This window comes from Candoia aspera, chromosome 1 (assembly GCF_035149785.1).
Source record: "Candoia aspera isolate rCanAsp1 chromosome 1, rCanAsp1.hap2, whole genome shotgun sequence".
Lineage (NCBI taxonomy): Eukaryota > Metazoa > Chordata > Lepidosauria > Squamata > Boidae > Candoia > Candoia aspera.
In genome coordinates this window covers 314,360,019-314,376,487 of record NC_086153.1, presented here as the reverse complement: position 1 = coordinate 314,376,487, position 16,469 = coordinate 314,360,019, and the positions used below count along the sequence as shown (strand labels likewise).

At 36.7% G+C, this 16,469-nt stretch overlaps 1 protein-coding gene across 4 annotated transcripts in view; it reads right to left on the bottom strand.

The window, feature by feature from the left end:
* KLC1 (kinesin light chain 1) overlaps positions 1 to 6,549 on the bottom strand; it is a 40,771-nt gene extending 34,222 nt beyond the window's left edge. The window contains exon 1 of one of the 4 annotated variants that reach the window (XM_063290377.1): positions 6,388 to 6,549. Coding sequence is in view for 3 of the 4 variants with exons in the window: in XM_063290376.1 (XP_063146446.1) it covers positions 5,651 to 5,655 (5 nt within the window). In the remaining variant the exon portion in view is untranslated. Of the gene's footprint in view, positions 1 to 5,650; positions 5,700 to 6,387 lie in introns of those variants that run through there. The other 3 variants (XM_063290376.1, XM_063290378.1, XM_063290379.1) reach the window with 3 other exon arrangements.
* Between the last annotated feature and the right edge of the window lie 9,920 nt (positions 6,550 to 16,469).

Here is a 16,469-nt window from a genome sequence, read left to right as displayed (position 1 = left end):
TTCAGGGACAGTTCAAAGTTACGATGGTGCTGAAAAAATAACTTTAAGACTAATGCCCGCATTTACGACCTTCTCAGTGTTCCTCAGTCATATGATTACCATTACAGTCAGTACACACTGTCCTATGCGTGACCTGTTATTTTCTCCCCCCCCCCGCAGGGTGGATTGGAGAGGAAGGGATTACAAGAGAGTAAGCAGGCACACAATGGGGAATACACATTGAAAGGAATGCAGCAGTGCCAGCAGCCCCAAGCACGCTACGGAAACAGCACAGTGTACCCTTTGAGTGCCTGCTTACTCTCTTGTAATCCCTTCCTCTCTGATCTCTCCACTGCGAGAGGGCAAGAAAAAAAACGAGTCAGACATAGAGATTGCCTACAGAGATTTTTTTTTCCTTCCCCCTTCTTGCAGAGCAGAGAGATTGGAGAGGAAGGGATTGTGTAGCGTGCTTGGGGCTGCTGGCATCACTACATCCCTTTCAATGTGTATTCCCCACTGTGTGCCTATTTACTCTCTTGTAATCCCTTCCTCTCCAATTAATGTAAATAGAAACATTAATTCCCTTTTTGCTAATTATCCCAGTGCTGGGGTGAGCATTCCAAAGGGCAGGGGCATGGGAAAAAAGAGAAGCTGAAGTAAAATCATTAGGCAGCAACAAAAGCCAAAGGTATGAAACTGATTACGACAGTCTTGTCAGTTATAGGCAGCAGCTGCCAGCCAACTATCCCAGCTAGGTGAGCATTCCAAAGGGCAGGGGAGTGGGGAAAGCACAGTCACGTGATTTCCCACTTAGTGACCACTTTGCTTAATGACAGAGCTGCTGGTCCCAACTGTGGTCATTAAACGAGGACTACCTGTAGATTTTTGCAGGACATAAAAAGCAAGTCACCGTGCTAATTCACATGTGGATCTCTATTTCTCAATAGTTGCATCATAGATATACTATTATGCAGTTAGCTTTAATGTTTTAAACAGATTAACTTACTGAACTATCATATATTGAAATATATAGATATTTCATAGTTTATGAAATACCCACATATGCTAAACTGTGCTTATGATATGTTGAAAAATATGTTTCACACTAAGGCAGAAGTCCATACATTTTCAGGATGAGGTCCACAGTTGGCCTTTTGAGTGGTTCCAAAAATCATAAAAGTAGAATGTTATCTTAAATTACACTTAATTTGGCATGAAGCACTGAGGTCCCAGGTTGTCCAACTCTACATATCATAAATTATTATTTACAAAGTGCAATGGCTGGTTTCATAAATATGTGAAGCAAAATCCAACTTTATAGCTTAGAGTGATATATGAATCCAATTCATTCAAATACTTAAAAGTCAGAGGAACTAATTCCATTACTGAACTGAATTCAAAGTCTTTATACTGTTTACCTTTGAGTATGTGGCCTCTTTGACTCAAAATTACCCTTTAAACCACAATTTTTTGCATTGTATGTAATCTCAGTTTATTCTCTATGATGATTTCACATACTGGTTGGTAAATTAAGATTACACTAATTTCCCAGTTGGAATCTGATTCATAATCTTCACATGAACTCATGACTTAAAAAAGGAGTGAAGTGAGAAAGTAGGAGAGGTTTCTTTTAGCTTAACAGGATCATTATGCATGAAATAAGACTCTTGCCTAAAAACTTGAAATAATCAAGTGTTCCCAATCTGGTCAGATTTGCAGTATTCCCAAGAAAGGGAAAGAGAAAATTCTTGCAGATGACTTTCAGAATTAGACAGCTATGATTATTTTCCAAAAGCCCACTTCAGATTCTTTTGGCAGTCTAGCATAGCTATTCTTGTGATTTCTCTCTTTCCTGAACATTCTTGTTTGCCCAAATTGAAGACCGTGGGGCTATTGGCAAACAGGTTTACTGAAGGCTGGATACAGGTACCTCCTACTATAGAAAACTGACACAGAAATGTACCTCTACAAGACAATATTTTGCTGAATAGTATGTACATTTTTTAATTTTACAGAAACCTTAATCATATCATGGAGAACCAAGTCTGAGCTACACCCACACTATCCGAATTATGCACAATTTAAGTAGCAGTGGGTAATGGTTTTAGGGCTGAGACCACATTCAGATTGCAGCAATATGTTAAGAACTATATCCTAAAAGTGATGACTCCAACAAAAAAAATTAGGATGTGCTGAAAGAGGAAAAGGGGCACAATGAAAGACAAAGAGAAAAAGAGAACAAGTATGTGGTCAACCAAATGCTTCCAAGAGAAAGAAGAATACAATGAAAGCTTTATCAGCAAGATAACATACGCTCATATAATCTTCCATTTCTAGCAGAAAAGTTATTTATTTTTCACACTTCTATCCCATCACAGTCAAAAGACATCTATGGTACAAGCTTCCATAAAAAAGAAAAAAAAACCCACCAATCATAAAAATACAAATTATAAAACAGAAGTGAAAGATGGCATGATAAAATCAGGGAAGGCTCTTGGAAACAATTCCATCTTTAGAAGCTTCTGAAGCATCAACAAGAAGAGGGCTAGCCTGATCTCTGCTGGGGGGGCTTCTCCATAGGGTTGGCATTGCTACTGAAAAGTAGTGCCTCCTCGCCTCAGCCCCCCTAAGTCTCCTGAAAATGTGAGATCAATAATAGTTTCTCCCTGTTGTATCTAATTAAACTATTCTAAATCATATAGCTATACACAACCAAGCACACAAATTTGTCAAGGAACAGATCTGATAAGATGAAAGCAGTGCAATTTAAGAGATAAATAGATCACTTCCAAATACAGAAAAGGTGCAGTCTGTCTTGATGGTATATAATATTGCAATTGGCAATACATATGGAACTATTTTTATGCATTTAATGCATTTTAAGTTTTAAAGTATTTCAGAAGCATTCATACATCAGCCTTGTGAAGTATAGCCAGTATTAAATATTACAAATGGGATACAAGGCTGAAAAAAAGTTGTTTATAAAGTAGTTTTAAATGTCACAGCCCTAATCTTTACAATACAGTACCTACAATTTTTGTCTAGTTATAACTTCCAGCTTTTCAGTTAAAAAGGCTTATTTATATTATCTATAATAATACAAGCTTACAGTATTTTCCAAGAGACTAGAATATTTATTATATAATTTGAAAATAGTTAAAGGGGAAAAATTATTTTCCAATGAATTACTGGTTCTGCAACAATTTTTAAGGTTGTTTAAAAAAAAACACAGCCAAACCAAATCCTTATTTCCCATGATCAGACATCTATTTGCACATCAGTAATTAAACATGAAAAATAGGCTGACAAAGAACAATTTTTCTAAAAGATTTCATTACTCAAACTCCTCTACATACTTGCAAGCTTATAAACACTTCATTCTCCTAAGAATAATCTGAACTAAAAGGATTTGACCTTAAATAGGTTCTAAAAATTGAAGAGCAATTTTCTCTTCTTCCCCCCACCCGGCCCCAAAGAGGAATTTCAACAGCTCTTTCAGAAAGTTTTGATTCCTATTGACTTATGTGCTGAACTACTTGCTCTGGGTATCAAAATAATCCTGAAATATAAAGGAATCATGATGTCACAATGCATATATTGAGATTCAAAATTAAAATGTGGACATTAAAGCATGGCTTTGAGGCAGATGAAAGAAATGGAGCCCAAAGAGTAGCTGCATTAATCCTCATGTCCAAAGGGAATTCAGCCTACAATAAGAAGCCAGACACTGCATTACAAGGTACAATCAAACATCCCAAGGGCACTGAGGAAAGTAAGAGAAATAAACAGATAAAACAAGAAAGAAAAGGAGAGAGAGGTAGGTGCAGATTTGGTTAGATCCTTATGGGGCATCCTTAAGCAAAGTGAAAGCAACCATTTTTAAAATGCATCTACTGTACACACTATATTATATGCTGATCTTCATTTCAGAAATCTCTTCATTTTATTCCAAAATGTTTAGATATATTCCACTTTCTTGTTAAATATTTAAAGGTTTTCTTTGAGATTGCAAATATTACTCATACACTAATGACCTAGTTTTTCTTAGTCTTCTCATTCTAAATCACGTTTGCTTTTCTCCCTGCTTTAATAAATTGACAAATATGGTTATTGTTAAAATATGTTTCACCATTTTTATTTTAATGCTTTCATATGCAACCTACATTTGATAATTTCAAAAATATCACATTAATTCTATATATCAATCCTATTTTCAGGCTCATGGAAGGTAGGTAGATTACTGCAATATGATATAGAAATGTTCTTCAATCTCTGACTTCCCAAAAATTGATTGCATTAAATTTTGGCATGTAAGCTTTTGCTAAATGGGTATGCATTAGAGCCCCACTATTCTAAACTTCAAGCCTGATATCATCTCATGACAGTTTTCCTGGTCAGCAATTTGCTTGCTACAGTACAGTTACTGGCTTACAACACATTAGGGCTTTGCCTAATGAATCTGTTTGAACTTTACTGTTCACGATTCTTCTCTTTGTTATTCCATTCAAGACTTATGACTGAAATATTTTTAATCATTATCAGACTTATTTTAGCAATTTTTAGAAAAAATATTTTCTAAGGAAGATATTTAAATTAGAAAATTAAAATACATTAAAATTTAAATTTATTTGGAAAACATTTATAGTTCTATCATTTACTTAATATACACTTTCTTAATTAGCTCACAAAACCATACTTAATTCCATTTCAAACTGATTTGTATGAATGTCTACTTAGACATAACAACTGCTGAATTCAACAGGGCTTACTCTTAGGTAAGTAGATACAAGATTGGAATCTGAGTTCAGTTTTTACTTCATCTTGGTATTAGATGATTGAGTTTGACTTACAGTGCAACAGCTTCCTAAATTTCATTAAATTTATCCACCCAAACTATTCCATACAAACGTTTCCTATTGCAAAAGGAAATGAATACTTCCAGATAGTCCTCTATAATATATACATTAGTAGCCTAAAGCAAAAGATGCAGCTTTGTTTTAGCTATTAAAAAATGAAGCTCTATAAATGAATTATTAAATAAGCTGAAATCCATATCAAGATTATCCATCCTAATGCTTACAGATAATAAGCCAATACGCTTTGCTGTAATACATTTTCCCCATCCAAAATCTTCTAGCCATAAAAAGCTGTTTGAAAAATACAAATGAGGGCTCTGCCTACAGACTCAAAATACACTAGAATGGAAAGCAGAACTGTCATCATTTTTCTTACCCCATTTCAGGAAAAAGCAAATACACAAACTCCAGAAATATCTATTTAATGAAGAAAACAAGGGCAAAGTATAGAATATAAAAAAGTATTTCTCCAATAAAAAAAGATGCCTCTGTAAATTAATATATTTGTATATATATGAAGGCTATATATAAAAATTCTTATATATAAATCTCTTATTGTGGGTGTTTCCTTTTCAAAATAGTGCATATTAAGTATAGTAAAAAACAGGAAAACTATGTTTTTATAGCTTCATATCAATAATGACATACATTAAAAAATCTACCTACAAAATCTATGTTAGGTAAAATTGTGAATGATAGACACAAGCTTTTAATTACTTTTTTTAAAAATCTGTAAAACAAACCTGAAGGGATTTTCTAATGCGGAAGAAAAATAGGCCATAATTATAGAGATCTGCATACCCCAAGGACCATACCTCATTATTCTACATATGTCCTCATTCCTGGGTGTTGTCAGGCCCCAAACTGTAACATAAATTGTGAAAAGCAGAGGAGGGAGAGTAAGCACAAGGGGGAGAAGGGGGGGGTGTCAGAGAAACACATCCCCAACAAACAAACCAGTTCCTTCCTCTTCAATCTCCCCTCCTCAGTACTTGAACTGACTATGGAAGAGCAACATCAGCAGCAGACTAAGTCTGGCTGTTGTCATCAGAGATTAGTCCAGGACTTACAGAAATGTAAATCAGCCTTTTGTTGTAGATGAGTAATTGGCGAGGGAAGACACCATACCCTCAACTGCTATCAGCTTCCCATTACTTCTTTTTCTGGAAATATTCGATTCTGTTTCCAGATCTGACTTTTCTTCATCTTCTCAGATGCTCAGCTCAACACGCCCCAGTGTTACATCCCTTCTTCCATTACCCACCCATAACCTATCCACTCCCACACAGGACCTGCTTCTCATCTTCGGTGTCGCTGCTGGTGAGCACCACTTTGTTCCTTCTCTTCTTTGGTGTCTACTCCGAACTACACGCACATACACACACACAGAGCCCTTCCTACAGATGGTGCCCGCCGCTGCCCCCGCCTTGGCCAGTTAGTCCATCCTAAGCTATCAGCATTTCTGATGGGCGGCAGGCCGCCGGCTTCATTTGGTGGCGGAGAGAGGAAAAAGGATGCTAGAAAGGCGGCGGAGGCCCTTGCCCATACTCACCCCTGCTATGACTTCACCGCCCAGGTGGAAACACCTGGCTGTCAGTCACGGAACGGGGGCGAGCCCAGCGCCGCCGCCGCTGCCCCCGAAACCTCCGGTCCCACCGCCGAGAGACAAATTCTTCCCGGCTTCCCAAGCCTGACTGAGCGGCCTTAGCCCCACCCCTCTGCTCTCCGAAAATGGCGGTCCCTCCCGGCCCACAATTCTGCGCGTGCCCACAGCCATGATGTCACTGGTTCCGAGAAACAGGGATGCTGGGCGGACGGAGAGCTGGAAAAATTAGAGGCGCGAGGAGGAATGCGCGAAGGCTTTACCGCAGCACGCATGCGCCACTCTGCCGGAGGCGAGAAGAATTTGGGGTTTAATTGAGGGGAATCGTTATTCGTAAGTTTCGGTGGCGACAGACTTTGTGATGCATCTAGTAGACGGTGGCTGTGATCATTTCCACAAGCATTGGTAGCTCCCCCGACCATTGTTGTAACGATATAGGTCAGCAAAGAAGACTGGTTGGAAATCACCCCATTAGTTGAGTGACCCAATGTGTTGTTGTTTATTCGTTTAGTCGCTTCCGACTCTTCGTGACTTCATGGACCAGCCCACGCCAGAGCTTCCTGTCGGTCGTCAACACCCCCAGCTCCCCCAGGGACAAGTCCGTCACCTCTAGAATATCATCCATCCACCTTGCCCTTGGTCGGCCCCTCTTCCTTTTGCCTTCCACTCTCCCTAGCATCAACATCTTCTCCAGGGTGTCCTGTCTTCTCATTATGTGGCCAAAGTATTTCAGTTTGGCCTTTAATATCGTTCCCTCAAGTGAGCAGTCTGGCTAATTTCCTGGCGGATGGACTGGTTTGATCTTCTTGCAGTCCAAGGCACTCTCAGAATTTTCCTCCAACACCACAGTTCAAAAGCATCTATCTTCCTTCTCTCAGCCTTCCTTATGGTCCAGCTCGAAATGGGCCGATTAAGTTTAAATTTTTGTTTAATCATGGTTTAGTAACTAAACCACCATTGGTTGAAGTCACATGTCATGCTGAATCAAAATCACAGGAATATCTTTATGGCATACCTTACATAACATTTGGAGTGTTCCAATATCTTACTAGTTTAAAGGGATTTTTGTCAAAAAGATGTAAAGCACTGAATTATTGAAGATACATATTAAAAATAATAAAGGTGGGATAAAAAATAAAAAATGTTAAAATATGAAAAGCAATAACATATTTCAAATACATATTAAATATTTGATCAAAACCAACATCTGCTTAAAAACAGCAAAAATCAAAAGCAGCAGAAAACTTCAAATTAATTCTCCAAAACAAATTATAGAAAGTTTCTTTTTTTTTTTGCCTGATGAAGAAAAACTTGCAGGAATAATGTAATATGCTTATGATTTTAATTTAGAAACGATATGTCTCCAAAACTAATAGATGGCCTTGTGATGCCACTTTATTGTTACATAAATGTAGATCACTCCATTTTCCTGGATCTCAGTCCACTTCATCAAATACAAGTACTGTATAGCCTTAAAAAATAGTATGTGGGTACATACTTACATATTTGCTGTTTTCAAAGTGGGGGAAGAGAAGGAAAAGGAATGGTGAAATGTGAAGATAGAATTATGAACAATGACTTCAAAGCAGTAGTTAGATGTGATAACATTTTTACACTGAGTTGGTCAATATATATAGTCTAATTGATGACTAGAATAAACAAAAAACAAGGATTTTTATCCTAGTACATATGATAACCAGTTCAACAATTTAGGAAAGTGAGTACAGTATCTTTTGTTACTTCACCATTCCCTGCTCAGAATATTCTTTCTCAGATCTAGAACTACTGTACATGCCTATTAAAGAAATGAATTGTCCTGTGAGGAACATGGGGTCAGATATCTCAATAGCAATAATCCTCACTATAAGCCTTTTAGGTTTTAGGAAGGAAATTTTATTAAGATACAGTCCCTTTTCATTCAAAGACCCAAGAGAATCAGATTCCCTGGATCCCTCAAACTCATCACCTTTTTGCGCCTTTCTTTTGAAATTGAACCTTTACAACTTCTTTCAGTTTTACAACTCAGTTCCCAGGCTGCATTCCTCGGTGTCAATTGTAGATAAGGCAGTCGCCAAAGCAATTCAGTCCCATCTCTGCTGTGTCTGCTGGTGATGTGTGTTCCCAAACAGCAATCCATCCTCCCTCCTCCCTCCTGTACAGTTCATAACAGAGGAGAAGAACCAGAAACATTTTATGGCTTCTGGGACGAGCCTCTGACAGATCCATAAACACTTAAGGAATAATGAATTTGTTAATCTTTATGGTGTCACGAAGTTCTTTGCTGCTTCTGTTGCAAACAGTACTGCCATCCCTCTAGAAAACAACTTTCTGATGTCTGAGATCCCAGGACTCCTGGTTCACTGTCTTCTCTATTTTAGCTCTCAAATTCCCCAATTCTTCTGAAGTTACATAGATTAGTGGTTGGCAAAAGTTGATTTACAGCCGTTAGAAACATCTCTGATCCCAAATTTTAGCACAAGTAATCACTCTCAGCTGCTGAAATTATGAAAAAATGGTATAATAAGTAGGGGACTTTGATGTGAAAATATTGCCTTTTCATTTCTGTTCTTAACAAAATATCTAGGCTCAAAGGCATCTTGTTCTTTAGTCCAAGACATACATTTTACATATCTAGTTGGGTAGATCTTGGGATTCTAATAAAGAACTACTAATTAAATTTTAGTCTTGCATGTTGTATATACTTTAGCCTTCAAAGTTAGTTGATTGTCATTGTATAATGAGAATCCAGAAAATTGGCTTTAATAAATATGATTAAACATGACTAAAGTAAACATGTTTCGATAAGCCAAGATAAGCATGGTTTGGTTTGGGACATAGGCATCCAGGAAGAACAAAGGACAAAACATCACAGCACAAACCATATAACTTACATACTTGTGTTTAAAGTTTGGTTGCATAGACAAAAGAGTAAGGTCAGTATTGTGATGTCACATTTTTTTCAATCATCATAGTTTATATCAGATGCCTGTGATTTGAGGTTATGTTGTGTGAACTGAGACCTTGTAGGTTGTAAGCCATTGTTTATTAATGTGATATTTTAAAAAAAAAGATAGACTCCCTTAAGTCAACCTTGACTCCTAATGATGGATGTACTTTTCTTGGCAATCATGGATTAATGCATTATCTGAACTCAGCCAGCATGTTTAGGAAGAGCCCCAGAGTCCAAGCAAGAAAGAAGAAAAAGAGCAAGGGAGAAGTAAACAATACACATATTGTCCCTTTCCTTGCAAAACTCCACATGAGCTCTAAAGCTCCACTGATCCAACCTGCCAACTGTTAACATCTCCCTGGTCTACCAGATGATATAGAAGAAAGGCTCTAGAAAGGCTACTTGTACTAGTAATTTCAGATTTAAATGCCGGTAGGATCCAACCCTTTCTCAAAGTGGTTGGCAGCAGTTTTGGCAGCTCCAAGAGCTGCACAGACTAAATATTCTTTATAAGAGGCAGCTGTTAAGTAAAAAGTAAATCAAATGTAGAATAATCACCTCAACCATTTATGTGAAACTAAACATGGTAACAATTATTGTGCTATTATATGGTTTAATAAAAATAAACTTGCAAAAATGTTATCTCTTCAGTGGGATTCACAGTTATATGAAACAATATAGCTGTGTTCATATATTATGCTAAACTCTTTTAAACCATGGCTTGTTGAATCCTATTGGCTGGATTCATAGAACATTCAATGACAGAAAATATGGTATATAAATTACCCTGGATGGATTCTATTACTGTACATAGTAAGTCAAAACCAAACCAACCATACTTAAGATTGTGTGAACCCATCTTGAGGTTCGAAGAAATAAGTAATATATTTAATATATTTAAAACCAAAATAATGCAAGCTTGAGCCCCTTTGTGGTCAGAGGGAAAAATATATGGTACATAATTTGTATTTACTGTATATATCCATTCTTTCTCTCACAGAAATTTACCTCATTCTCCTTTTAAATTCCTTCTCTCTTTATATGTAAATATTTGTTTTAAATGTTATTTTAGAAATTCCAATTGCTTGCTTGCCTTCTACTTTTTTTATTAAATTATTTGTTATCTTTAGATAACATCTGCCTGCCAGAGTGGCTGGCATTATAACCTACCAGCAACCTGAAGGTCACAAGGGAATATTTCACTGTTGCCTTGGAAGGTAACTTGGGATTATTTCAAAAATAAATGAAAGGATGGAAATATACCAAAGAAGCACAAACATGCACACTAAATTGCACAGTCCTACTGTTGGTTAAGTGGAAAAACTGAATAATAAGCTTTGTTTATATTAGGAAGCTTGGGGAGTGGAGTGGATCAAAAAACATTTAGGAGTTAATAGTGAACACATGGTATGACTCAGCAGACAATAGAGTTTACTAAATCACCCACTAAAATTTCTAGGAAGAAAAATTGGACTCCTTGTAAATTTATATTCATATTAGATTGCATGAACCATCTATGCATCTATATAGAACTCCAAATACGCTCACACTATTATTGCTGTATCTTGCAGCTGCTTTTTACAGGGTTGTCAGCTGTCCTGCAAAGATACCCGGCTGACTCCTTATGTGCAGGAAATGCAAATAAAAGCTTATCCCTCTGGGATGCTGGCAAAGATTGCAGGTGCATATGTCACTTCTTTGAAAGAGATCCCTCTATGATAGAAGCTTGTCTTAGAGCTATTAAAAGCTGATTTAAACAATTTATTTCCTCTTTGTCTCCTATAGTCAACTGTAAACATTAATACTACACTTACATTGTGGTGTACATCTAGAGTGTGGCCCCTTCAAGCCCATTCCATTTCTTTTCGTTTTTTTAACATCTGTGTTGTCAATCCATGTACTCAAAAGATGGCTGCTGAGAGGCATGAAGGTCATCTGTGTAAGCTGTGTAATGTTATATAGCAGGTAGAAGAATGGAGCAGATACCACGGAGTCCACAATACATGATCCAGCCCCATCTTCCTGTGTAAAAGGCAAAGCTTTCGAGGCCTTCCCATGCATAAGGCAAGCCTAACAGACCATGACTGGTTGATACTCTTTTCAGGGAAACCTATGAATTACATGACTGTATGGGGAATACATTGACATAACAGTTAAGCTTCTCCTTGTCCTTTGTTCTCTGATACACAGTTCTTTGTTATTCCTCTTCATGTACAATTTGCTCACATTTATTTGTGAATGCCAATAATGAAATTCAGAAATACAACACTTACTATGAATTATTCAACAAATAGGGGGAATGGCAGCGAAATAACTTGTCACAGCAAAACATGAAGGAATTTGGTTTATGCTTTCTGTCATAAGCTGCCTGAAAGAGAAGATAATTAACTCAGCCCCCCAAACAGGAAGGAAATACCAGCTCAAATTATTTGTCCTTCTAGGTAGTCCAAGAAAAACATGGGGGTCAGGAAATGACTGCTAGGTTTTGATATATTTTATTCAGACAAACATTTATATACGATTAGTGATAGTACTGATTTTGGTAGAATTGTATAACAAAGTACTTTTCAAAGAATTCAATAAAGATATGCTGAACAGACCACTGTTGTTGGCTAGTGGCTATAACTGGTGTGAGTTCAAATCTGAAAGAAATCACATTTTGTGAGGCAGAGACAATGTATTCCTCGTGGGCTTCATCTGCTTTGGGCTTACTGTGTATATAGGATTTATGCAAGAAAATCTTGTAATCTCAGGATTACATGGACTATTTTTATATTTGATTCTAGGGTAGATTACTCAGCAGATGACAGCACCAGGTCAACTTTGTTTTAGCTCAGAAGCTAAGCAGGGTCAGGTTTAGTTATTACTTGGATTGGAGACTGCCAGTACTGTAAACCAGACTGGAAAGTAAAACAAACAAAAAATCCTGGATGAAGGCTATAGCAAAATCATTTCTGTATTTTTCCCAATAAAATTGTGTTAATTGTGTCCATGTATTCACAAGAATTCAAGTTTGACTCAAGGATATCTTTACCTTTAGGCCAGCTGAGCATGTTGAGAGAAAAGTTTCCAGATACTCTTTAAAACAATACAGGTACAGTATTATATATACACATTACATATGCACATGCATAGTTGATACTGAGTGCTGTTTTTTTAAAAAAAATTATAAAAAAACCCCCTCTAGTGTAAGAGACATTACATACCAATAGCCTATCCATAATTACCTGGGAGTAAGAGCCACTGAATTCAGTGGGACTTACTAGAGAGTAAGCATGGATTTATGCTAGCTGAGTTTCATCTTTTTCAGTGAGCCTATTTGTGTGTATGTTGTCAGAGGAAATGTCTGAGAGTCTGGGTATGAGATGATTTTTTCATCACATATGGGAATCCATTAATTTTACAAATGAAGTGTAAAACTGTTTGCAGGCAATATGTTTTAATTATTTTTATTAAACTTTTTTGTCCTGCCCATGTCTTTTTTTGGGATTGTGACCTCTGGCCAGTGCATAAAGGTACATGTGCACCTATATACAGGTACACATTTTTAAGTTTATCACACGTACACATTTACTGGAAAAGATAACATCTTCAGTCAGGAATTGGGTTTAGTAACAAGCTAGAGAAGCTAAGCATTACACATCATTTTCATGTATTTATAATCTTTCTTCTATCTAATCTTCCTTTTGGTGGGGGTTACTTAAAGTCAGAGTCATTTTCTTTTGGGTTAGCGATATGTGAATGTTAAAAAACTAACAAATTAGAACAGTGACTGTTAGTAGAATCCATAGAGGATATAATTTGTAAATGCTTATGCTGTAAGAATTTTGTTATTTAAATTTGATTTTACTGATTTTGATGCAATAGATGAACTAATACTCTAATACTCTGATCCCTGCATTCAAGATATCTTCACTTTAGAAACTCCATTATACTAATATCAGATATGCAGCTTGAAACACATGTCATAAAAAAGACTCTAGTAATAAGATTTCATGGCATGACTGGACAGCAGCATCTGCAACAGCGTTTCTCAAACTTCGCACAGCAATTTTAAGATGTGTGGACTTCAACTCCCAGAATTCCCCAGCCAGCACTGCGGAACACTGATCTACAAGATGGTCATCTCACAGTTCTGCAGTTTTTTCAGAACAGTACTGATGTAATATCTGACTCAAATCAATTAAAAAAAAAACAGCACTTGGTGCACACTGCATTTGTGCATAGGTTAAGAGAACTATATACTTTAGAATCTCTCTGGATCACACCACCATTATTATTAATGGTACAGAGTATAGTTTCCCTACCAAAATCAATTGGATTCATAGAGCAATTTTCTCCTACTGGGATTCCAGGTTCAACAAAGTGATATCTGAAGTCAAGTGACATCCGTGCTGTCTCACTTAGTAGCAGGAAATTGGGAGAAATAGGCATAGAATCGTCATGCACAATTCTTCTCAGATACTTTTTTTATTTGGAAATGAGACATCCAGTGGGTTAGCAATTGGGAGCGGGGATGCCGGGAATGTAAAAATTGAAACACTGATATACTGACAATATGCTAAAAAGGTGCCCTTTATTTTTTACCTGATTAAAAATACTCTAATTTATAAACATGCATTCTGCAATAAGAGCTTTTAATTTAGTCTTAATCAGTCTCTTCATTCCCTCTCCTCCTCCTCTTTTATTCTAGTGAAATGAATACCTCAATGGAGAGATCCAATGAATAAGGTAAAGGTAAAGGTTTCCCTTGACGTAAAGTCCAGTCGTGTCCGACTCTAGGGGGCGGTGCTCATCTCCGTTTCAAAGCCTTGGAGCCGGCGTTGTCCATAGGACACTTCCGGGTCATGTGGCCAGCATGACTCACGGAACGTCGTTACCTTCCCGCCGAAGCGGTACCAATTAATCTACTCACATTTGCATGTTTTCGAACTGCTTGGTGTGCAGGAGCTGGGACGAGCAACGGGAGCTCACCCCGCCGCGCGGTTTCGAACCGCCGACCTTCCGATCGACAGCTCAGCGGTTTAACCCGCAGCGCCACTGCGTCCAATGAATAGCAGGAAATAAAAGACATGCTTGGAATGCAATAACCATTTCCCATCAGAATAAACACCACGTAGAATTATAAGCAACATGAGCTTTAGTAAACTGACTGTTTTTTCATAGAACACAAATCTTATTGAAAAACACTAGACAGACAATTTTAAAAGAAATATTTAATCTCAACTGGAAAACAAACATTTTTGTTATTTCTATGGAGAGTCAATGTCAGTGATACTTCTTTCATTTGGTTTGGACAAAAGAACTATTACAGCTGCAAAATGGTTCTGAAAAATCCATACAGCAGTCTGTATAACTGAATGTATGATACAGAATCAGTAATTATAATGCAGAAGCTGCTCAGATCAGAATTATCTTTATGCCACGAATATAGTTTTGATGAATCACCAAAACTAATACAATTGCTTAAATAATGTTTTTTAAAACCAAATACCTATTTGGGACAATACCTCATGGTTACAAGAGAATGCAAGATTCAGAGGTTCAGAATTATTCATCAGGCTATTTGTTAAAAGACACTAACAAAAAGTTTGCCGTGTACAGTACTGACTTCATTTTTCTTATGGCCAATTACGATTGCTTTTGGGGAGTGTGCATGCATATACAGTATGTATGTGCAGATGCACCAGTCCCCTATTCCATTGGAGCCACTAGCATCCTCTAAAAATTTGCTCCAGAGGTATGTGAAATCGGCCAAACCAAATTATTAGAATATTAGTGGTTTCAGAGTTGTTTCCCCTGCCTATTTGTTTCCTTTACTAGAGGAAATGCCTTCTATGAATAAAAGCAACCTTTCCATACGTGGAATGAATGCAAAGTCTGAATCCATTAGAAATACTGATCTAAGAAAATCCACCAGGAACCCTTCTATTCAGCCAGAAGCTTATCTTGAGCCTGCTTTCAGAACAAATCAGTGAGAGTCAATTGCTCAAATGCTATGAGCAAATCATTATATGTAAGACATATCATATATATTTTGAGTTGAGGGAGCGAGGCTGCTGTTTCCATTAAACTAACACAATCTATCACATGTATATCAAACAGGTATCTACTGGATGTGCCAATTGATGAATAAAGGTAATATTTATGTAAGATTAGATGGACAGACACAGATGATCCGTTGTAAAGTGATGAACTCTATATGTTCGGGTAACATCTGGCAAAAAAAGCAGGGTAAAATAATTTTAACTAAATTAGATTTTAAAACAATATAAACACTAGCCATCTGAATCTCATTTTTTAAACATTTTCCTTAATTCTGCATGCATCAAGACTCCAATCAGTGTTCATTCTGAGAACTATTCAAGACTCTTCAGAATCTCTGTATATCACTGGGCAAAGACAGAGGCAACTATTCTGGTATAAATATATTTTTCCCTGGAAATTCCAACACAGATAGCTCCTAAATTAAGATATTTGGCCATGATGAAAACAACTATGTTGTAGCAGCAAGAAAGCAATAGCCATCACACCAGTCCTCCTGGGAAGCCATCTCCACTAGACCTTGCCTCTCCCCCACCGAAGGAAGGAAGGAAGGAAGGAAGGGAGAAAATAAGATCTATATAAAATCAAGCACTGATGCTAGAGCATTCTTATCATCCCATCCTTTTTTTCCCCTTCTCATATATATAAATATATATAAATATATTTTATATATATAAATATATAATATATATATATATATATATATATATATATATATATGATTGTAAGCTTGAGGTATAAACCATCTCCTTTTATTGATCAATGTGCCACACTGGGAGCCCTTCTACCAGAGGTATTCTTTTCCTCTTTTTATAATAAATTTGAAGTTAATATTGTTTCATTAATAGTGTTCTATTTATACTTCCTTTTTATTTAGTTTAGAATAATATTTTTAAATCTTACAAAGAGATTCAATTAATATGACTTTGCATTATAGAAGAATCAACTTTTTCTAGAATGAATAATACTCATTGAGTATAGCTCCTTTCATTATTCATGAGATTAAAAAATAAATACATCCAAACGGAGAAGCATA